The 23,257-nt window shown below is 48.3% G+C and overlaps 1 protein-coding gene across 1 annotated transcript; it reads left to right on the forward strand.

Annotated features, from left to right (window-relative positions):
• The first annotated feature begins 10,609 nt into the window (after positions 1 to 10,609).
• On the forward strand, positions 10,610 to 21,394 carry LOC119112232 (LHFPL tetraspan subfamily member 3 protein). The gene is made up of 3 exons (XM_037236327.1): positions 10,610 to 10,874; positions 17,828 to 18,023; positions 20,598 to 21,394. The coding sequence occupies exons 1-3, from the start codon at positions 10,647 to 10,649 to the stop codon at positions 20,999 to 21,001; spliced, it is 828 nt and encodes a 275-aa protein (XP_037092222.1). The 5' UTR covers positions 10,610 to 10,646; the 3' UTR covers positions 21,002 to 21,394.
• The last annotated feature ends 1,863 nt before the right edge of the window (positions 21,395 to 23,257 follow it).

Below are 23,257 nucleotides of genomic sequence, written 5' to 3' on the forward strand. Positions count from 1 at the left end.
CATGTCACACTTTCGTCTGAAAAGTTAACAACCATGTAAATGTCACTCTCGCGTTGCACTGTTCATGATCTGAATTGCTCTTTGTGTACAAATGCGATGCTTTACTGGTATTTACATGCCCAAACCGTGCTACAGCAGCCGTCTTCCATCTTTCCAAACTTCATTTGTTTCCAATCCACTTCTGCATGCAAGCGGTCGTCCTTTATAGCCTTAACAATGGACTGGCGTCTAACCCTCTAATAAAGACTGACCCTGAACACACGGCACCGTTTAAAAGGCACAGGTGCTGCGACAGCCAACACAAACCATACAATTCACTTACTGACCTTCGGGGGCTGTCCGTTTTCCATCTGTCCCCAGAGACTGGACTTCCGTAGGACAGTGACGTCATGAGTGTTTCCGCTGTCCATGCATGTGACACTTCGAAATCTACATAGAAGACAGAAAACATGGGTTTTACTCGAAAAACAAACTTGAGTTTTCTGGGACAATTGTCTCTATATACATCAAGTATGGGTTCATCACGCCGACATTGCCGGCCTGTTCCCGGACAACACAGTACCAGGAGTCTCACCCTCTCACGTCTCTGACACGTGTGAGATATACTTTTCGTGAGGCAGTTGAACTAAGGACAATGGCCAACTGCTGAGAGTTGTCGGCACGATGATTTTTTAAGGACCATCGCTTGGCCGACCTCGCCAGACGGAACACACCACCATCGTTTATAATCATACCAAACTTTTGCATGAAAAACGAGACAAGCCCAATTTCCATTTCTAGCTTGACTGTCAGCTATAATCTCACCTTCCATTGCTGCCGACCAAACCCTGCATATTGAAGCTTTGCCACCCATTCCGATTAGTAAACTCGTGATTACTATCCACTGACAGATATTGGCAGATGGGTGCAGTCCAGGGCGCCCACACATACCAGAAAAACTCTCCCCCTTTCCCCCTTTCGAAATTGTCTTGTGCAGCACGGGCAGCTTCCTCGTCAGTTGGCAGGTGAATATAATTGCGCAAAGATGCTATTATAAGTGCCGTGAAAGGCGAGGACAGGATGCGAATTCCTATTAATTCAAGCGTTATCAATTCAGCTACAGAATATGCAAAGCACCAAGGCGAGATCCGCGCGAACTGCTCATACATAATACGAGCATATTAAATAACAAACCTAGGCATCGACCGCCTGACCAACGAATGCTCTGCCGACAATGATCTCCGTCGGTATCCTTCTCAGTTCTACTGAATCCACATTCGTCCCCAGTCCTGCCACGAATGACCGCCGTCACCACTCCTGAAGAGATTGACCAGTCTCCAGTCCTACAGAGATGGCCTACTGTCACCAGCTCTGTACAGACTGATGACCGCCACCCATCCTGCAGAGAGTGACCGCCGTCACTGACTCTGTCCCAAATGACTGATCTCATCAGCTGTACCAAGGAAGAACTACCGCTACTAGCCCTGCCGAGAATGACTGCCGTTATCAGCCCTGCCAATAATGACTACCATCACCAGCTCTACCGGGAATAACTACCGTCACCCACCCCGCCGAGAATCAGTGCCGCCACCAGCCCTGCCGAGAATGACTACAGCCCCCAGCTCTGCCGAGAATGACTACAGTCACCAGCCCTGCTGAGAATGACTGCTATCAGCCCTGCCGCGAGTGACTGCCGTCACCAGCCTAGCCAAGAGATACCATCGTCATCAGTTCTACAGAGTCACCACCGTCCCCAGCCCTGCTTAAAGGGGCCATAAAAAGACCGTGAGCATGAGAATGACCGTCCACACCAGCCCTGTCAAGAACACAATTAGAGATGGCACTATACTAGCAGCTTCAAGTGAGGAGGGTAGGTGGCGTACTGAATGGTAGGGTTTGGCAGCTATCGGCGTGGTAGATTTTGAGCTATAAGTAGTCTGCAAGTAATAATTTTGGACTTTGCGAAATTTGACGACTGAGTTGTAGATAGAGTTGTCTACATCTAGATCTGTTGTTAGAGATCTGAGTTGTCTGCATTTGCATGTAAACTTTTCCTTCGCGTTTCCGAGGTGTTTGACCTCAGTTCAGGTCTTGACATCGCCTCCCCATGGCTCACCTTATTGCACGGAATTGATTGGTGAAGGTTTCAATGCGATCAGACGAGCCGTTTAGGAAAACTTGCGTGTTTGTGTCAATGCCGGTTTTTAGGCCCTGCCCAATACAAACGACCCCACAGTATAAGCAATGCTCAATGCCGTAGTGGCGCATTTTTAAGGCAATACTAAGCCACTCTGAATAACTCTGAAGGTAATTTACAAAGATGGTAATGACATCATCTGTCTTTTCGTCACCATTACTGCAAAATATTCGTTTGCGTGAACAACAACTATGTGTCGTGATACTCTATGTTTTCTTTAAAAATTCATTTGCGATAGATAAAATGTTTGTTCGATGCAGAGCTGTACTGATCTAAACTTTTGTGAGCCTGTTGAGGAGCGGCTCACTGACTTTGAGATCCGGTTCAGCCATTACGCGAAGCGCTTCCAAACTGTTTAATTCAGCTCAGTTCAGGCTTATCGCTTGCGTTGAATCATTTGGCTCGCGACTCACGCGGCTTGCCGAATCAAAGGTCAAAGAGAAGAGAGAGAGAGAGAGAGAGAGAGAGAGAGAGAGAGAGAGAGAGAGAGAGAGAGAGAGAGAGAGAGAGAGAGAGAGAGAGAGAGAGATAGAGAGAGAGAGAGAGAGAGAGAGAGAGAGAGAGAGAGAGAGAGAGAGAGATAGAGAGAGAGAGAAGAGAGAGAGAGAGAGAGAGAGAGAGAGAGAGAGAGAGAGAGAGGAGGAGAGAGAGAGAGAGAGGAGAGAGAGAGAGAGAGAGAGAGAGAGAGAGAGAGAGAGAGAGAGAGAGAGAGAGAGAGAGAGAGAGAGAGAGAGAGAGATCAAGGTGGTAAAAAACAGAAACCTTAGTCTGTTTTCGATCGTGCATGCCCGGCGTACGCCAGAGAGGAGATCATTACACTGGAAACCACGAATGGCATTTCATTTCGTGAAGTGAGTGGCCTATCTGGAGCAGAGGCACCCCGAGATATTGTGTACCACAGCAGCGAAGGCCTCTGTCACACCCGAAATGTCTTTAGATCAGATGACTGATGCACAACACATTAAACACCTTACATCGTTCGGGATGTCAGCTGTACCGGCGCCTTATGCGCGCGCCACCACATCGGCAATACTTCTGTCGTCCCCCGTCTCGTTGGTACCCTGCGCCTCCTCTGAGGTCCGGCCCACTCGCCTGTTGTTGCGTCGCTGCTTCAGCCCACACCGACGGAAAGCAGCGAATGGACCATCGTCCGCCGGGGCGGATCTCCCGGTCTTCGCCGATAAGCACGTGGTCACCTGCTTCAGAGCCGTCCTCCCCACCAGCTTCACTTCCTGCAGCACTGAGTGATACTATGGGACGAACACTAGACAACCTGGAGCGTCACGAGGGCGGAGAGGCGCGCGCGACGTCAAGCGAGCGCGCCTTCTGCAGCAGCAGAGGGCGTCGACAGCAGATCGACTGTCGGCTGGGGGCCAAAAGCCTACCCCGCGGGGTCCAGGAAGCGGATGGAGGAGCGCGGAGTTCAGGCGCCTCGTAGCAGCCAGCGATGGGACTTCCGCCGCCACCGCTGCTGCCCCAGGCCACTTCCTCTCCAGCGGCTTCTCCGTTCAGAGAGGGAAGCCGTTTGAAGCGTGGTCCGCCCGGACCTATCTCATCGTCAGAGGGCAGAAGCCCTAGGGTCCGACCAAGGATTTGACCTTGACCTTGCTCGACTGGGTCAGTTACACGAAACACAACAACAGCGCCGAATTGAGACTGCTGGTGTAGGTTCTGCTGGATCGGTACCACAACGTTTACTAACGATGTCGTCTCTTTCAAAACGCTCGTTTACGAGCCACAGGTGCGTAGGCTGCGCCCCCAACTTTTTAGTTCTATGAGATATATTTTTACAAGGGGCCTGCAGGAACGTAGTTCTTGCGTTGTCCGGTTGCGTTGTCCGGCGTTGCCCGGAGCGTTGTCCGGTGGTCGCCGGTCTGCAGATGACAAAATCACGGCCGGAAGCACATTGGACATTCAAAGGCTATTCAGTGCGCCGCAGAGATGAGCCGTCGAACACAGTCGCGCACGGTGGTGTTCTTTTAACTGCTCACAAGAGCGCTTCTGCCCATCACATCGTACTCGGCACCACGCTTTTGGCTGTGGCAGCTCGAGTTATTTTTAATAATCGACTTATCACGGTGTGTTCGGTGTCTCTGCCAACGCGAGTTTTTTTCCAGTGGCAGGACTCATCCGCTTGGTATTGGATCTCCCCTGATCAGCCATGATTTGAAGCCTGATTATAACGCGCACCACGCCATCTGAGGTTACAACCACACAAATATGCGTGGATGTCTGTGTGCACGCTTCATCCCACAAGAATCACTACGCCTTTCGAATACTGAGACCCGGACACACGTTGCACTGCCCTCGGGTGAGACGTCTGCTGTTGGCCTGAGTCTTTTGACCTCACAGCTTAGTGCCGTGTTTTACTTGACATGTCGCCCACTTTACCATAGACAGCCATCATTTTCCTGTTTGGCTAAGCTTCAGAATGGAACCATTGTCGAGCCTCGACCCCAAAGATGGTGTTTTAGAGATGTAGACTGACATGAGTTCGAAACTGGGTTAGACTGTGTGTCCCAACTGACCCATTTTGAGAGCCTCTACCTGCCAACGCATTTACGTTTCTGCTTTTAAACATCGCGAATAGATACATCAAAAAACCTGAGGCACCTTGTCACACCTCAGTTCCATGCTGGACCAATCAGTGTCGAAGTGCCATTCGTACACGCCGACGTGCCTGTACAATTTTTAACGCAGTAGCACTTTGACTAATCTGATAGCCTTCCGCGAAGCGAGAGCGGCAACGAGACGGACCATTCGCAAACTGAAGCCCGTCTCCTAGAGCGAGCACATCAGGAAACTAAATACCTTCATCCGAACATCACAGGTGTGGTCACAGACCAAATGAATAACCGGTCATTTTTCTTTCGTCCCGCTACCAGTGTTGCGTATCCGTAGCCAAGATGTCGTGCAACCCACCGATGTGGCCAGTGCGATCGCTCGGGCATTAGCAGAGCGCTGCGGACGGGGAGCGATAGTGCACAGCTTTTACGTCGCACAACTCGCGCTGAGACAATGCCTGCAAGTTTTACCACGTCCGAGGAGCCTAGGTACAAGCTGTCATTTAACACGAATGAACCCCCAGCAACCATTTCATTTTTGTGGCACGTGGCGGAAGATCTTGATAGCATCCACAACGAGATGCTAAAGCATCTCTCTCGTCTTTCGTTGGAGTTTCTGTTACGTAGTTGTAACGTATTGTGATGGAAAAGAGGCGATTTCCAAGCCGACTGGCGGAATGCTGTTGTAGTGTCTCTTCTCAAACCTGGTGAGGACATACATCCTCTGGATTACTTGACCCGACCTCTTGCCCCATCGTTGTGTAAGCTGACGAAAAAGATGGCAAACGTCGGGTTGTCATGATACTTAGAAAGAGAAACGTAAGTTGAACAATATTCAATGCGGTTTTAGGAAACCCGCTGCATGGTGGACCACCCTTCAGCACTTGACACTGCTATACGCGCCGTCTTTAAACAGCGTCGTCATTTAGGTGACATATGTATCGATGTTGAGATAGCCTACGAGCCAATCTTGCGTCACGGACTTCCAAGCTCTTTAAACGCCGCATTTGTGGCCCTATTTGTATCTGTTTACAGAACAATCTATCAAAACGTCTTTTAACACCTAAGATCCGGTCATTACTTTTCAGATTCGTTTTAACAGGTGAACAGAATACCTCAGGGAAGTGTTTAAGCGTTAGATTGTTTGCGTTCATGATCAGTGGCATTTACACCACGCTTCCGCAATCCATCAGCCAATCCCTCTCTGTCAACGATTTTGCCACCTGACCACGGGCGCCAATAACGACGACTATGGCGCGGCAGCTGCAGATGGCCGACAGTTGCCTGGTGGGCTGAGGCACACTCAATGAACTTTAATCTCAAAGGCAAAGACAGCAGGTGTTACTTTTATCGACGTCGGAAGAGTTCCAACATGCAAGTTCAGCTATACGGCCAGCTGGTATCACCCGAACCAAGCACTTGCTTTCTCACGATTCAGTTTGATAGCCATCTGAATTACCGCCAGCATGTCAAAACTCTCAGGAAAAGGTATTAAAGATCTCTGAACAGCCTAAAATACGTCGCGCGAACATCTGACAGGGCTGACAGAAAACGGTTTTATTTTTGTACCGCCCTCTGACACGCTTCAAACTGGATTGTGGCTGTCATTCTCATGGTGATCCCTCAGATACTGTTAAAAATACCTTAGCTACGGTGCATCATGATGGGCTGGGAGTCATCATTACTGTTTTTCAGACATCTTTGGTGGCTGGCTTGCCCGTTGAAGACAGTGAACCGTCGCTAGCCACCCGAAGGAAGTTGTTAGGGTGGCGGTACGCAATCAAACTGGCACAATGCCTTATCACCCTACACGTAGTGCTGTGTCTTAATGCTTCATGCATGTAACGTTTTCCACGTGGGCGAACGCGAATCCCGCGCCTTTTTGCCAGCGTGTTCACGATGTCCTTCGTGAGAGTGGATTGAGTCTTCGGAATACGATGCGTCCATCCAGCCTGCCAGCCCCTCCGTGGACGCTAGCATCGCCAGCTATCGACGCGTCTTTGGCGCATACCCGAGAATAATTCACGATTTTGCGTGTTGCTAGAGCTACAGCCTTACAGCGTATCGAAGCTGCATCGAGGATTCAAAAGCACATATACGGACGGTTCTAAAATGAATGCGGGCATTGTTTGCGTCTTTGTGTGCGGCCAAGACACACAGTCATTCACACTAACAACGATTCGTTTATACATATATATATATATATATATATATATATATATATATATATATGCATGTATATATATGCATATATATATACATATATATATATATATATATATATATATATATATATATATATACGGCAGGGTTTGCTGTCAAAGCACTCTGCCTTGTACAGCCGGACAAGGATACATTCCACCTAATTTTATCAGACCCACTAAGTAGTTTTTTTTGCATTGAGACGTTCTAATACCTTATATCCTCTTATACAGGACATTCTATTCCGTCGCGACTCGCTAAACCAGTCCAGGAATATCGCAGTGATGTGCTGCATTCCAAGCCACGTCGGAATCGCTAGAAATGAGCTTGCCGACGCCACCACAAAGCGTGCAACGCTTTGTCCATGCACACGAGCATATCCCATACCCGCCGCGGACTTACAACCCAGTCATATCGTTCTTTCTACGAGGACGGCGACAGAGCACATGGTTGCGGTGGGCAACAACAAACTGAAAAAGTTAAGCGCGTCATTTAGGAATGACAAGCATCTTATCGGAAGTCAAGGCGAAAGGAAGTCATCCTAAGCCGCTTGCGGATCGGCCGTACTTGAGCCACCGATACATGCATTTTGTCTCTCGGTGGACCGCCTTAGTGCCGCCAACGTTACGTAATCAACGTAACTTACCGTGCGTCATGCGCTCGTTTTTGTCCCGCATGACATGTTAAATGTCTGCGGTACTTCGGCCCGACGGCACCGTCTCCCACGCTCTCTGGTTCACTCGGTAACGACGCAATACATATCGAACATCTCTTTAGATTTCCTCTCTGGTGTTCAACCTCTCTTTTATATATATATATATATATATATATATATATATATATATATATATATATATATATATATATATATGCCCCAAAAAGACAACTAACAAAAACATAACAAAACAAAAATATAACAAAAAGAACTAAAAAGATAGCCCGTATGTGTTGCTCCGAAAAGCTCGTTCTACGCCATGTCTATTTTCGTAATCTAACACGCGCCGGGTGGCCGGTTAGATACCCTCCGCTCTGGTGGGGGTCAATTTGACCCCCCTGAGATCTCAAGAACTAAGAAAGCTAGAGACAAAAAATTCACAAGGTGTATTGACCTGTGCGTGAACTCAATTTGGTCAAAGTTTGAAGTTCCTAGGTCATGATCTTCGAGCCAAATAAGGCCAAACAAAGTCAAGTTCCAGGGTGGTCTCCAAGGGGTTCCTAGAACCTAGATAACTGTTCTAAGCAAAAGTTTGCATGCTCATTTAAGGTCAGTGACCCTGCTTGACCTTTTGAAGGTCATGATGGTAAAAATTATGCAAAACTGCTCTAAGTTCTGCATTTGAATAAGCGACAAAAGTTACACTAGGCAGCATGTTCCTAGAAAACTGTTGACCTTGATCATTTTAGGTCAGTGACCTATCCTGTCGTTTAAAAAGTCCACGGGGCCTATAATATGGTTCCTGATATAAATAAATTTAAAATGAGCTCCGGAAACTACCTCATATTGCAAGATATAGAGTAATAAAGCAGGTTGGTTTTGGCCTTGGACTGACCTTTATACCTGACCCTAGATCAATCTAATTTCTGCATTCAGTTGCTGTGTTGCCTAACAAAGTATCTTAGAGACTGCATAGCCTCGTCTAACTACTCCGCTATCCGATTGAACATTTCCCTAGTGCATTTTTGACGCCAGACGATCCGCTATGCAACTACCTACAGCATGCAAAATTTGGCGCAGCTGCGCCGCGCCGTTCGGAAATCATTCTGAAAAAATCTTTGGGGGGGGGGGTCAATTTGACTCCCCACCCGACCGCGTGTTAACATCTGCAGCACTTCATAATTTGGACACTTGGCACCGAATTCAAAGACGTAACAAGGCGAAACGTACATGGCGACGGAACAAAAACGCTTCTGTAGCACAACCTACGATGCGATAGTCAGAAACTGTGCGATTGTCAGTTTCTGTGTACTGATGTTCGCGTGAAAAATACTTTGTGAACCGCATCATATAAGCGCCTGATATATGCCTGAAGTAATTTTCTACAGCGACACAATCGGGTGGCACAAATTCATTAACACAATGAAACTCGACATCTTGCTCCGGAGTGAAAACTCAAAGCTGGGGAATATCACCGCAGGGCTTAACTATCTTGCCAGATGACTTAAGCTTTCTGTACATGGTGCACAGCTTTGCAAATGGCAACATCACTCTGCAGTTAGTGCCGACCTGTTGGCGTTGCCTGGGCGGCCGTCTTTCTTGACTTAGAGGTTACTGGATACATCTTAATACCCTCCTTGGGGAAAATCCCCTTCCCGGCTCGGAACGCATGGCCTGCACCGTGCAGCTCTTTTCGCACCTGTACTCCTCAAAACAATCAGTTAAAGTGCACTTCCCTCATACTTCACTGTAGTGTATAAAGTTCAGGATTTAGGGGATATCTCTGGTTCTGGTTCTGCTCTTGTGCTACTTATACACAGTCATCGTTCGCGCGCCAACATTGTTATATTAAGGCTGAAGTAACGTAACAGCGTAGCTAATGCAACGAATCGCAGTTCATAGGCATGCAGTGCGCACACCTAAACTTTGCCCACAATAAATGACCCTTAAGTTAAACAATCCGCAAAGCCTACCTTGCTCCACATGAGACCGATGCGAACAGTAATGGATCCGCCGGCATTCAACACCATTGACCTACTCACAACGCAATCAAGTCTGCTATTATCCTAAAGATATGTGACCTAAGGCATGGACTGAAGTAACAAACACCTATAAATATCTTCATTTTGTACAATTCACTTAGGCTTAACTATTTAATGTTGATGCAATTGAAGAGCAATCATTTCATTGTGAAGGCATTCAATTAAGCTTCACTTTTTTAATAGTCTGAAAAGTCTCTCATCGCATTAATCGATCATGAACAAGGGAACGGATTGAAGTGCGATCCAGAACTGATCTGGCCGGTGATAAACACAAGGAGTGATGACTAACTTCTGCTGAACACTGAGCGCCAAAAATCGGCCTCTCCCTGATGGCTAAATCTTATCATCTATGGTGTGCTACAATGCTGCGAAGAGACACCGTTGCAGTTCAAACACATAAGGTTTTCTCAGTTAGAACAGTAAGATTTCCAGGTTCTCACAAAAAATGAGGCTGAACCACAGGAGCGCACGTTTTGTAACGAACGTTCTTTCATAAGCGTTGCCGATCAGGGTAGGGCTACCGTACTCATGAATGGACATCCTTATCCAGAAAATTTGGTCCCATGATCTAGAAAAGGATCTCCTTCACTCAATCAGTTACCCTTATTGCAGTGATAGAGAGCTACTCGAAATGAATGGTAATTTCAGATGTGTAACCATCAAATCCAACTTTTGGCATGGCTGAAACGGATCTACCTAAACTCGACGGGAAGGGGAAATCAGTTCTCTGCCCTCCCGCCCCCCCCCCCCCCCCCCCCACTCCCCTGTTGCGCCGTCCCTGACCACTTGACGTTTAACTCACACCATCTCCCCGTGCCAGATAATCGAACCCTCACCGACAGGTATGCCCGATTAGCGAGGGACCTCGGCGGGCGCGGGCCCGCTCTCCTGGCGGCTCCAAGGAAAGCCGGCTTGACGGTGGGGGCCGCGGCGAGTGCCGACCCTTTCACCAGCGCCGGGTCGGGCTCAGATGGGCCTGGCCGGCGCAGCGAGCAAGCCGCGCCGCCATGGCCGGCGCTCGCGTTCAGTACATCGAGTCGCGCGAGTACTACACCGTCAACTACGTGCGCTACAGCAGGGCGATCGGCGTGCTGTGGGGCGTGTTCGCCGTCTGCTACGCCATCATTAGCGTGGCCGTGTTCGTGCAGCCGCAGTGGGTGGGCGACACGGCTGACTCGCCCGGATCCGGCTACTTCGGCCTCTGGCGGCACTGCGCCCACACCGCTTCGCTACAGGTGGGTGTGAGACGTTGTCAAGCGGCCTTGACCTGCGCGGAGCGGCCCGGCGATCGTGACCTGTACGCCGCTATATCACTTCACGCGCGGCCCAGTGTTGATGTCCGCTGAGGCGCCGGCTCAAGCGCGACGCCTGCCTCCCTGCCGTCCTCGGACGGTCCGGCGCCCTGCCTCTCAGTGTTCATGCCACGATGTTCCTCTAGTTCCGTTCGCTGACACCACTGATGTACCCTGACACACTCGCCGTTCCGTTGCCTGACATGCCAACGTACCGCTCCCCGACACTCCCGCCGTTCCGTCCCATGGCATGCCACCGCTCCGTCCTCTGATATGCCGCCGTTCCGTCCCCTGACATACTCTCGTTCCGTCCAAGACATGCCACCGTCCCGTGTCTAGATGTGCCACCGTTCCATCCCAGACATGCCACCGCTCCGTCCCTGAAATGCCACCGTTCCGTCCCCTGGCATGTCACCGTTTCGTTCCTGACATGCCATCGTTTCATCCCCCGACAAGCCATCGTTCCGTCCTCTGACATGCCACCGTTCCGTCCCTGACATGTCATCGTTCCATCCCCAGACAAGCCACCGTTCCGTCCCTGAATGCCATTGTTCCGTCCCTGACATGCCGTCGTTCCGTCCCTGGCATGCCACCGTTCCGTCCCCTGACACTCCCACACCGGTCAGGCCGCGCCCCGACGGGCTGTCCCCCTCTGTGAGGGAATTGTTACAAGGTCAGCACGGTTCCGCCGTGGCATGTAATAGCTCGCCAAGCCCAGCGAGCATTCCATGGCGGACATACGCCATTACATCACGTCAGTTTCGCTGGTGACTTGCTTCATCTCTGGACTCGTTTAGCAGGTAAAAGCGAAATGGCACGTGATGATGCTAATTGGTAATGTACTTTAGGTACGCTGTAATCTTGGGCATAATCAGAGAACAAAAAAGCCACCGTGAAGATAGATATATCAGACAAGCAAACTCAGCAAGGCATTTCGTGGGTTGGGTCTTTGTTGATGATGATCTTGCAACCAGATTCTTTCAAACACGATTCTGTCAAGCATGATATCATGTCTGTCGTTCGTGCGTGTTTCGTGGTTCCGTACTGCTTGTCCACTGCACCATCCCGGTCGAAATTCCCAAGCATGGCACGCAACATCTTGACAAGTGTACTTTGATTGAAATTATCAGTTAAGTTTGCTTGAAAGCCGCTTACACTCAAAATACCGCATGGTGAGAAGCGGATTAACACATCCGTGAAGAAACTGGTGTGTTGCCATAAAGGTGGTTATCGTGTAGACTCACTGCAGCATTGCAGGAAGCTTATTATGTCCAAATTTGTCATCATAGACTGAAAAACTTCAGCAGCATCATCACTGCTTTGTGAACACCAGCGTAAACATAATTATGAATATACTCTGTGACAACTCTCCTATGATTGGGGCATGCCCGGTCGCATGTAAAAGGTGACGTAAGGCAAGCCCTGTCATACACTATGAACATGACTAAGCATACAAACTTGCAGTTGATTCAGTTCCACTAGTATCCTTCACACTCATGGTGGTGGGTAAACATCCGGACACGTCACAACTTTTGAATAGCTGCTGAACGGCTCCGACCATCCCCTGATTCCGTAAGAATAAGAAACATTCCGAATGGTTTGCGTGCATGCATTTTTAGTTCAGAGCGCCTGCTAAGCGTAGCCTGCTGCGTGCGTCCTAAACCCACCTCTACTCGTGCAGCTCAGTTCAACGGATAATGTTGCCTCCTCCCTTCAGCCAGGCAGGAATGTGGAGGGTTTTATGTGCTGCACAATTCTGCGGTACAGCCGCGCCGGGCCTGATACTTTAGAACCTTATCCTACATAAATTGCATAAGTACTCTGATCTTTAGGGATCCTGGTAACGTGAGGTCAATGATCAAGGTACGTTTTGAGTGAGCAAGATCGGGCCAAACCGTATTTGAGCAGGGCATTCACTAACGACGCGTTCTGGATTGCTTGCGTTTTTGTTGGGTTAACTTTTCGGATACAGATTGCACTAATTGATCTCAAGATGACTATTAAACGTCACTGAATAAGTCAATGATGAAGGCTGACCTTTTTCTCCAAGTTTGCAGTCAGGCGAGTTGGGTAAGATATCGATTTGGTTAAACAAAAAAAAACAAAACACAAAAACAGAAGAGTTGTTACCTGTCCATGATTTGTTGATTCCAAAAGTTACTACAAAGTCAGTTACTATCTAAAGTTGGCAGTTACCTCAAGATTTGTATGTACGCGTTCTTGTTTTGTTTTCATTGGCCTTTGGACTTGCCAGTGTCGCTTTCTCACCAGCGTGCGACATTTTGCCACGAAGTGTGATTATTGGTCACTGGCCTACGCTGGCATTCGAATGGGACTGGCTGGGCGGCTGGCTGACTTCGGTCATACAACAGCAGTGCACACTTACGATTACAGCATTGTGGCTCTCACGCCCACACTCTAACAGACCAAACCGACAGAGACCATCCGGAGACTGAATGTGCACAAATTAGCAGAACAAATACAGATGACCCGATTTGAGCTCGACCGTATCTCAACATGATAATTAACCTATAATGCTAGTGAGAAATTGGAGGTCTTGGGAAAATTCCCTTTCGCTATCTGCCGTCCTCATTTCGATGTGCTTGACGTATATAGATATGACAAGAAAGCCCTGTTATATCTGATGATTGCCTACTTCTAGTGAGATGGACGCGAAACTGCCCTGCATTATGTGCTCTGTTTTCACCGCTGGGGGCAAACAAGATGACTGCGTAGAGCGATTTCAAGTACAGCCGTCAACAACACAGTGAAACAAGCAGTCTGATGTCTGGTTTTGCACGGGAGTGAAATTCTAGGGGTCTTATTTTATCTGTCACTTTCATAGTTTGTTCGGGCCAAGGAACCACTCTCTGGGGACAATGCCATTTTGGAGTCATAGGCTTGCAGACCGAAATAGAGTACAGAATACTGTTCAGACAGGGTAAACAAATCAAATGCATCTTATATGACCGCAACCAGCAGGGCTCATCTGTCAAATTATCAACTCGATTTCACCCTGAACGGTCATTTTTACGCGAAAATTTGTCATTATCGAAGTGGCATTTGCTTGCATGTCTATATCAGTCCTACAAAACTTAGCTATGTTATGCTTGTATTGGCTGACGTGACTTTTGGATATCACTATACATAGCGATAAAAATCCGCATTTTTCAGTTTCTTTCTTTTACAGATGTGTGTCAGATGAGAGCTTTCATTGTTGGAAGTGGCAATAGCCGATATGACTTGATGAAAAGTTTAAAAATTTTAAAATGTTCCCATGAACTTTTAGTATTAGTAAACTCTGTGACGTGAAAACAACTGTGCTCATGCGATTTCAGTGGCATTCAACGGCGGAGCCACATGCTCCAAACTGAGAATACATTTCTGATACAGAACGAAACTCTTCCTAGCCATTCGTTCAGTACATGCCTTTAGTTAACCCGAACTCTAGGAGAACACCAGGCCTGGCAATCAGCACGTATCGATCGGTCCGGGGTGTTTGATGTTAGCTGCGTCATTATCGTTTACATCGGCGCTGTGTAGAGCAAAGCGAGCTTTTGATATCATTTAGTTCGAAGCATCATTCATAGGCAGGCGGTCAGAAAATTTGAGTTGATATTTGAGCTTTGCGTCTTCGTCAGACACGCCACTGAATGTTTTGAATACATGTCGAAGGAAAAGTTTCGGCAAGAAGAGTGCTGACATCATTTCTGCCAATATAAGCATCATTTTACTTGTAGCTAGCCAACCGGATTTTGTAAAACTGTACGCTATACGCAAAGACGTTTTTGAATGCTCGCAGGACATTTCTAGCCGAAAATCGCTGGTCAAGCTGTGTCGTTAGAATATGTGCGCTGCAAACCTTTCCTTTTCCTAAAGTTTTGCACCGTAATCTAACACAAAAACGACTAATATATGATATATTGTATCCTGAACCTTTAACTTAACACTTTCCGTGAGGGCACGGCCACGCAGAACCTGCCTTTTCCCGCTCCCGTTTTTGCATCTTCCGTTGGACAACACTCTGAGGCATCGGTCTGAGTCTTGTCAACGTTTTATGCTCTTGATGAACGCATGTGCAGAATTTACGAACATTCAGTTGCATTCCATGCACAGTCGGCATGCAAAAGGACTGAATAGAAATTGTCAGAACACAAAACCATAAAGCACTGCACGTTTCTTCTATGGAAGCATGCATTACAAAATAGCAGAATCAGACCCATTTCCGGTTCAGCAGCGGGAGTGTCCTGTCAAACATCATGCTATTTTATTTTAAAGCTTACAACCATCTGAGACATCACTTTGGCGACGGTTTCCCTGTTCTCGTTTTTGAGACAGAATGCACAACAAATATTGACGACACATGCCGCACTGATCCCACAAATTGTTCAAATTAACAGGTGACGCATGGTACAGAGGCCGCTAGATTTCCGGTATGAGTACCATATGAGAAGTAGAGACCATGGGTTCTGGTACCATGGTTCCTTTGGCAAGAAAAGCATGCATGCCATTATTTTCTACTCACTAGTGTACTGCGTCTTGGTATGACAACTCAAAGCACACAACTCAAGCTCGCATCTACCTTAATAAACCGCCACAAACGTATTTATCTGTTGTGCACCACTGATCACTGCCGAACAGCAGACGTTTGACAGCATTAACAAACGGCGTCTTCACAGAACCTTCAATGGTATACACATAGGTCTCCGATACGAAGAAGCAGTTCTTTTCTCAGCCAGGTTACCTTTGCAGAAATTGGACTGGTCAACAGGTGTCAGGAATGATCTGAAATTGTGCGCTGAAGACTGCCCACGAGCAGCTGCCCGCTTCACTGACTCACCGAGGCCATCACAGGCATTATCCCCGCGTGCGACAGCAAGAACGTTTCACTCGGCATCAAGGCCAAACTCGTCTTTGTGACGACACAGATTGGTCAGGTTGAGTGGCTCTTGCGTGGTCCGATGCAACCACCGGAAAAATGGACGACTTTGCAGACACTCGGGATCGTCGATTTAGCATGGGTCAAAGAGCACTTCCTAGAATTCGTGGGCTATCACAGTGTTGTGCTTCGCTGAATCGGAAAAGAACAGTGAGTGGCATGGTCAAGGTATTTGCCACTCTCGAGCCATGTAACGCACGTTCAGTCGGCTAACCAGCTACGATAGCTTTCACTCTCGCTCAGTGACATTTTTGATGCCTTGCAAAATTATGTTTGCATTAAATCTCTGAAATGATGCCCGGTCAAGCTCCATATGCAGTGACGTCACTTTTTATACTTTTGGGGAGGGGGCTTAAGCCCGCCACCCAATGCTGAGTTGAGCTCCCCCTCCAATACTCCTCTGAGTCCCCGTAATGCGTATGGACAAAGAGGGAATACTGGACCAATCAAATATAGAGCCGTTATCTTAATAGTTGGTATACCACGTAATAGGCACCTGAATGCATCGCTGTCAGCATCATGCTAATTTTGAGCTAAATGGTATCCTGCAGGTAGCTAATGTTTTTTGTCATGCTAGCTCCCCCATGTGTTAAGCCAGCCTGCGAATGTTTGACAAGTTTTGCATGTAGTATCGCCGGTACCGGGATAATGAACAATATTTTGCGATACGTGGCAGGCTTGAGAAATACAGGGTTATTCAACTACAAGTTATCGCATGTTGTCTCAAACAGCGGCAAGTGTATTTGTCGCATAATTGTGGCCGTAGTAATGTCACACGACCAGTGGCAGCGGGAGTCATCAGTGATCCTGGCCTTAGATTTACTCGGCTGTTTCTTTCTCTTGATTATATCCCATTCTAAGCTTTTCATAAAGAGGCAGATCATATTAACTTCAAATTGTGGGGTTTTCTTCCTTTCCTCCTTTTATACAGCAGCTTTGAACCTACAAAATATTCAATTTTTTATTTTTGAATCGAAGGTGCAAATCGAAGGGGCAGCAACCCGGAAAGAAACCGGGTTTTTAGTTCAACCTTTTCGGCCCCCCCAACCGATTTTAGAAAGTGACACCCCTGTCCATATGGCGTTAGCCAATGTCCTTGCATATTCATCCACAGGCCGTATCATTTCTATAGGCTCCCCTGTCTACAGTAACCCAATGCTCGGGTCTCACTTCAGAGCCATCTTCCACCGCGCTGAAACGTGACCTAAATATCTCTGATACCCTGATCACGAGGACAAGCACTGCAATGATGTATCACCTAATCTGGACTCCGCAGATTGCACACGCTGTGAAGCATCGAATCTGTATTGGCCGGCCCTTCAACCCCCATAGCAGCCAGCTGAATTTTTGGATTTCGATGCAACGTGCCAACGTACACTGAATGTGTCGCGCCACTACCAGCTGAAATACAATGTTTGGCTCACGGGCTGGCAAGAGTGTTAACCCAATTTTGGGCATTGCTTTTGTCACCTTTGAACGCTCAATACCTTAATGCGAGGTTGCCTAAAACTAGCTGCTGTCGCACTAATTTTGCTTCCATACGCAATACTTATCTTCCAGATATCTTCGACGTTTTTGGTCTTTGTCACTGCATTTTATGAGTTGGATGGCATCAGTAAAAGTTATCAACCATGCCAGTCATGAAATACATTGGGTGCCTCTCGCAACGCTATAACAATAACCCTTATTAGCACGATGGGTGGTCTGTCTCCAGGGAGACCCCGCTCTGACCTGTGCTGGTCGTCTCTCAGATCTGCCCACCGACACATCAGCTCTGTGTATGGTCCGTCCCCAGGGAGATCTCGATCTGACCTGTGCTGGTCGTCTCTCAAACCTGCCCACCGACACATCAGATCTGTGCGTGGTCTGTCTCCAGGGAGCTCCCGCTCTGACCTGTGCTGGTCGTCTCTCAGACCTGCCCACCGACACATCAGCTCTGTGTGTGGCCTGTCTCCAGGGAGACCCCGCTCTGACCTGTGCTGGTCGTCTCTCGGATCTCTCTACAAACATCTCGCCGGCATTCCGCGCCGCCACCGTCTTCGTCGGACTCGCCGTGGTGGTTGCGCTGCTCACCATCATCTGCTTCATCATGTTCTGCTTCCTTCATGCAAACACAGTGTTTCGCCTCTGCGCCTGGATGCAGTTGCTGTCAGGTAAGTTAATTACATCATCATTTAACACCTGCATTCGAAGAAGGTAACAACACAATTGCATTTGTTTGTTTGGCGGCCATTGCGCTGCTGATGTGTTTGCGGGGTGTGGATTACCATCTCAGTTTTTATATGCTTTCATAGAAGCATTTTGGACGACTGACCTTGCCGAACCCGACGCACTGGTCGTGAGTGCCGCGCCGGCCATGCTGGCAAGCCTTTTGGCGGCTGCTTTCTGCTTTCTGGTTTCGAATTCGGCATCAACTGAAGGCCAGAACACATGATTCCCTGGCCTGCGGTGAATGCTCATCGGCCTCACAAAAACCCTGCCAGATCAGCTTATTGCTCGTTGCTCTGGAAGGAACACATCTGGTCCTGTCACATACTTGCGTGAGCATATGTTTTCCGCGGAGAATTCGGAGGACAAACACCGCTCCCCGTGGGGAGCGCACCCTGCAACACTTCCGAACCGTCCCTCGAGTAAAACTGGTCACACTCACAATCGCGTCATCAGTATGCCTGCCATGAGCCCCTGACTGTAGGGTCGTCACACACAGTGACAACCCAAGCTATCTTCACATTCTTTGGCCGCGGCTTCGTGTATCGTCGTCCTAAGAAATTCTCCCGCGCGCGAGCCGCCAGCACCCGCCAATGGCGGCTGTCGACCGTGACCGTAGGCGACGACAGTAATCGACGCGGCATTCCACGCCCTGATGAAGTGGCGACCTCTCGCTGTTGTTTTCTGTCGTGATCTGACCTCTGCCCCCATTAACCCGCGCCCGGCAGGGGGTCTGAGACAACCGTGCGCGGCCGGGGGAAGTTGACCCCCCTGTGATCTCCAACTTCCAAACGCCGTATGAGAAAAACAGAGGCCGTTATAAAGTCTTGCCGAATCATGAAGAATGCATCCAAAAATTTTGACTTTAGGTCAAACGTGAGGTCACTAGAGGTCACGCAAGGTCAAAAATGGTTGTTCTGATGGATGCGGTTAAAACCTATGTTAACACGTTGGACGATTATTGACAGCAGGGAGATAAGCGCTAAGACCGGAGGGAGTTCATTGGGACCATTTCTGTACCCCCACTTGGATCAGGTCAGGTTCACCGTTCAAAATTGGTTCACCAGTGGACTACAAGAACGATAGTTTTCTTAACAATGTGCTTGTGACTAAGTTTGCTTGGTTAGGTGCAACTGTGGGACGAAAGTATTTCAGACACAAAAAAACATAACTTTATGGTGGCCTAGAGGTTATCTGAGATCGCCTTAGACCAAATTCATAAACCACCCAACTAAACAATTTTAAGTTCTAACCAGGTGCATCTGGCCAATTCAATGCTTTTTGTGGTCAGAAATAGTCTTTTGGGCATCTACAGGTACTCCAGGTCAAAAAGCCGTTACCTACCTTATATACAGTCCCTTCGACGATTGGCAATGTGTTCGTGACAAACTGAGAACAAGTGCGTTAGTACATGAATAAGACGTCATCAGCTTCATAAACACCACATTGAGGTGGTCACACGCGCCGCACTCGTGTTATCTGCCCTCTGCGCTACTGGTAACATAGGCCATTTACCTCAGATGATACCATATAACCTTGAATGATCTGTTTTGACCTCAAAATGCATCATGCTTTTATATCAACGCGTTGTTAGCTGAGTATTCGAATTCCGCGGCTAAAACTACCTACAAACTGCCTATTTTGAGCTCAGCGTGCGTTTTACAGGGGGTACCCATAGAGATAGGTCATGACCTGGGCCAAGGTCATGTGCTCTGTGGTCACATGATGGTTGCGGATGTATGTGAGCACTCTTTCCTTCCTTTACAGCGCCAAAACTGCACAGAAATAGTACAAAATTTCGTTATTTACGAAAAATGTGCAACAATTGGTCTGAATTCAGGTCAATGATCTCGCAATTTCCGAAAAAATCTGAAATATGCAAACGATAGGTATTGTCACGTTCTATTGCCATACTAACTTTGGATATAGGCAAATGACCCACAGAAAAGCGTGATCGATTTTTTTATAGCTTGACCTCTGACCTCACTTAGGTCCCCAATCTTGGTAGATCAAAACTTCAACGTTGCATTACGGATGTCAAATTGATAGAAGAACAGATACTGGAAGCTTCGTATAGCTGCGAGAGTACATTTCTGACCTGCGCTCGAAGGAACCGCAGGGGAAAGTCAACTTTTCCTCCCCCCCTACGGCCGGCGCGGGTTAGTCCCATGCGTGTGGGGTTGACCATGTAAACTGATCTCCGCAGCCTGTGTGTAGGCAGCCATGCGACGTGAGGTGACCTCAGGCGCTCGCCTGCAGGTAGCCGTGTTACCTGACCTGACCTCTGACGTCCATCTGCTGGCAACCAGTGACCTGGTGATCGAACCACAGAAGTCTGTCCTTTGACAGCTGTGTGATATGACACGTGATGCCCTCCGGCGTCGGTCTGGTAGCAGCAGTGTGATTCGACCCGTCCTGTCCTCAGGCTTCTGACTGTTGGTGGACGTGCGACGTCATCTGCCGAACCCTCGCATGTCCGACCGGTGGCTACTGTGTGACCTAGGCTGTCTCGCCCTCAGGCGTCTGCCTGCTGCTGGCCGTGCTCGTGTTCCCGGCCGGCTGGGACGCGCCGCTGCTGCGGGAGGTGTGCGGTCCCACGGCCGACAAGTACCGGCCTGGCGGCTGCGGCGTGCGCTGGGCGCTAGTGCTGGCCGCCATCGGCGCGCTCGACGCTCTGGTGCTGGCGGCGCTGGCGCTGGCGCTGGCCAACCGGCGCGTGCTGCCGCCGCCGCAGCCCGAACCGGCCGCCTCGCTGCCGTGGGAGGCGGCCTCGCTGGCCGGCTCGCGGCGCTCGCTGAACCTGCAGCCGGTCATGCTGATGCCGCCGGCGGTGCGCGAGGCCGACCGCTGCTCCGAGTACTCAGCAGCGCTCGGCGCACTCGGGCCGGCCGCTCGGGCCGGCGCCGTTCGGGCCCGGCCGTGACTTCCAGCTGTGAGTCCGCGGCCACGGCTCCGCCGGCGGGCAGAACGACCCGAACGGTGTGGTCCTCAGCGAGCCCGGTCACGGATCTGGCTAGAGGGACCATCCTAGTTGCTGTTTTCATGAATCTCACGATCCTCATTCGCAACCGTTGTAGGTATGGTTGGAAGAGAGGTGACCTCACAGGAAGGCTTTCATGTGATGTACAGGTGCCGTGTTCAGTCGCAGTTCGTGCGACTTGCATTGTCGCTTCTTACGCAACTTTGCTTTATCTGAATTACTGTGATGAGCCAGCCAGTAGAAAGCATCACTGTTCCTCAGCGTGTGACAGCGATAGCGTGTCATGCTCTCAAGGACATAGTCTATCAAGATAAAATATAAATGTAGATAGCAAGAGTCGCTCTCGTTCACCTGTACCTAGGTAATGGGTGCATAGAAAGGGAATGTAGGGGTGTCGCGCAAAGGGTGCCAACGAATGCGTTCTGAGGACAGTGTAGAGTTGTCTCTAGGTGTTTATGGACGTGTTCAAGCAATGCACTTTCTAATGATCTGCCTGACGCAAGGCACATCCGGCACACTGGTGAAAAATATGTAATATACATTTTTTCGAAGTGGCAAACTTTTTTACATTTCAACTTCCCGATAAAATGCATCAGAGAGCTTGATTGATGTTTCGCCAGTATAACTGGCAGTCATAACCAGACTTGCGCTTGACCAGAACGCAATCAAATCAGATTCCAACATCGATTCGGTTTTGGTCTGAATCAGATTATAATTCAACTCCAATGGCAGCTTGGCACGATTATTTTTGAAGGACCGGGTCCATCCTTTCAAGTTTGAAAACACCGATTCGCAACATTATTTCTCACAATATCTGGGACGTTTGCGTGCGGTTAACATGCCATTGTACAAGGTGAGTATAGCTGGTATATACTAGCATTGGATGTATATATATACGAGAAGCAGTTAAAACATTATGACAGGAAAAACAGTCCGGGTCATTTACGTAAATCAAAATTTCGATACTTTACGTATCATCAGGACACAGGGGCACAAAGGTACAATGAAACAAAAGCACGTTTAACAGACGTTGCTAGACGTGGCAATGGTCATAGTTGACACCACACATGTCTTATACCGCTAGATCTGAAACGACTTTACCCAAAGTGTGCTCGACAAAGAGTGACACTGTGTGTCGCGCTAAACTAAACCCGTATGATAAGCGGCCGGAGTATGGCTGAATGATAACATCTGCGACGCAAGCAAGTAAAGCGTTGATTTCGATTGATGAACGGGCGCGTTTTATCAGAGGACCGATATGGTTGGGTTGCCAGTGACTCGCCCGGTTTACCTGAGCTGTTCAGTTTGCCTGCGAATATATACCATTTCACAGCGAGTATCCCTCTTTTGATTACGCACTCACGCGCAAACAGGATGGCTTGAAAAATGCAAATTCACGCAACAAAACATGTTTTAGACGCCGTGTGAAAAATACTACCCGAATGAATGGTCTCCGATGGGCGAAAGGCCTAGGATAGAAAGACTGCCGCCGGTACGGTCAGACCTTCCCAAATGCTTCTGTACTCTGCAGTGCAAACTAGGCAAGGTGTATCCACGTAAGATGTTCTACACAAAGGAAAACGACATTTGCAAATGACAGTAGAGACAGAACATTTGGGAAGCTTGTCTTTCAAATGGAGGACATATTCAACAGCAAAAAAATACCAATTTGATTCTTGAAGCCAGAAAAAGGTAAAAACCTTGCTGAAGATTTGCGGGCTTCTTTTTAATTTCTACCGTCTGCTTTCCAAAACTGGGCAACACCAAGTATTTTTCTAGCCTTATGGACCCCATGAACCGCCAGTTGTTCACATATAGCCCGCATCTGAATATTTAGCATCCATGCAACCTTTTATGTAAGTATTTATGATTAGAGGTGGGAAGATGTTTCTTTGTATGAATGATCTGCACCGATCAAGTTCGGGACAAAAAGGATTAGCTGCAAATTTAAAGGAAAAAACTTTCAGTAACTATTTTCACGCCACATAGTTTAAGTGTTGGAAATCAATTAGAAAATAGGTTCAATCCAAGACCAGCCAACGCATGCTAACGAGACCAGTCAATGCAAGTCAATGTGTCATCCTCACGCCGTTTATGCAGCTTGTTATTTAGGGTGAATAATTTCATGACGTCTCCTAGAAGAAAGCAAAGCAAGCCGTAGCAAAATTTATGGGCATGATTATATATATATATATATAT

The sequence above is a fragment of the Pollicipes pollicipes genome, unplaced genomic scaffold (genome assembly GCF_011947565.3).
Source record: "Pollicipes pollicipes isolate AB1234 unplaced genomic scaffold, Ppol_2.1 Scaffold_7261;HRSCAF=8764_pilon_pilon_pilon, whole genome shotgun sequence".
Taxonomy (NCBI): Eukaryota; Metazoa; Arthropoda; class Thecostraca; order Pollicipedomorpha; family Pollicipedidae; genus Pollicipes; species Pollicipes pollicipes.

Bases quoted from the DNA above. Each gene is read 5' to 3' on its own strand.
- LOC119112232 (XM_037236327.1), top strand. From the start codon at position 10,647: ATGGCCGGCGCTCGCGTTCAGTACATCGAGTCGCGCGAGTACTACACC. The intron at 10,875-17,827 runs GTGGGTGTGAGA...GCCTGTCTCCAG, and splicing joins CCCACACCGCTTCGCTACAG to GGAGACCCCGCTCTGACCTG. The intron at 18,024-20,597 runs GTAAGTTAATTA...TCTCGCCCTCAG, and splicing joins CTGGATGCAGTTGCTGTCAG to GCGTCTGCCTGCTGCTGGCC.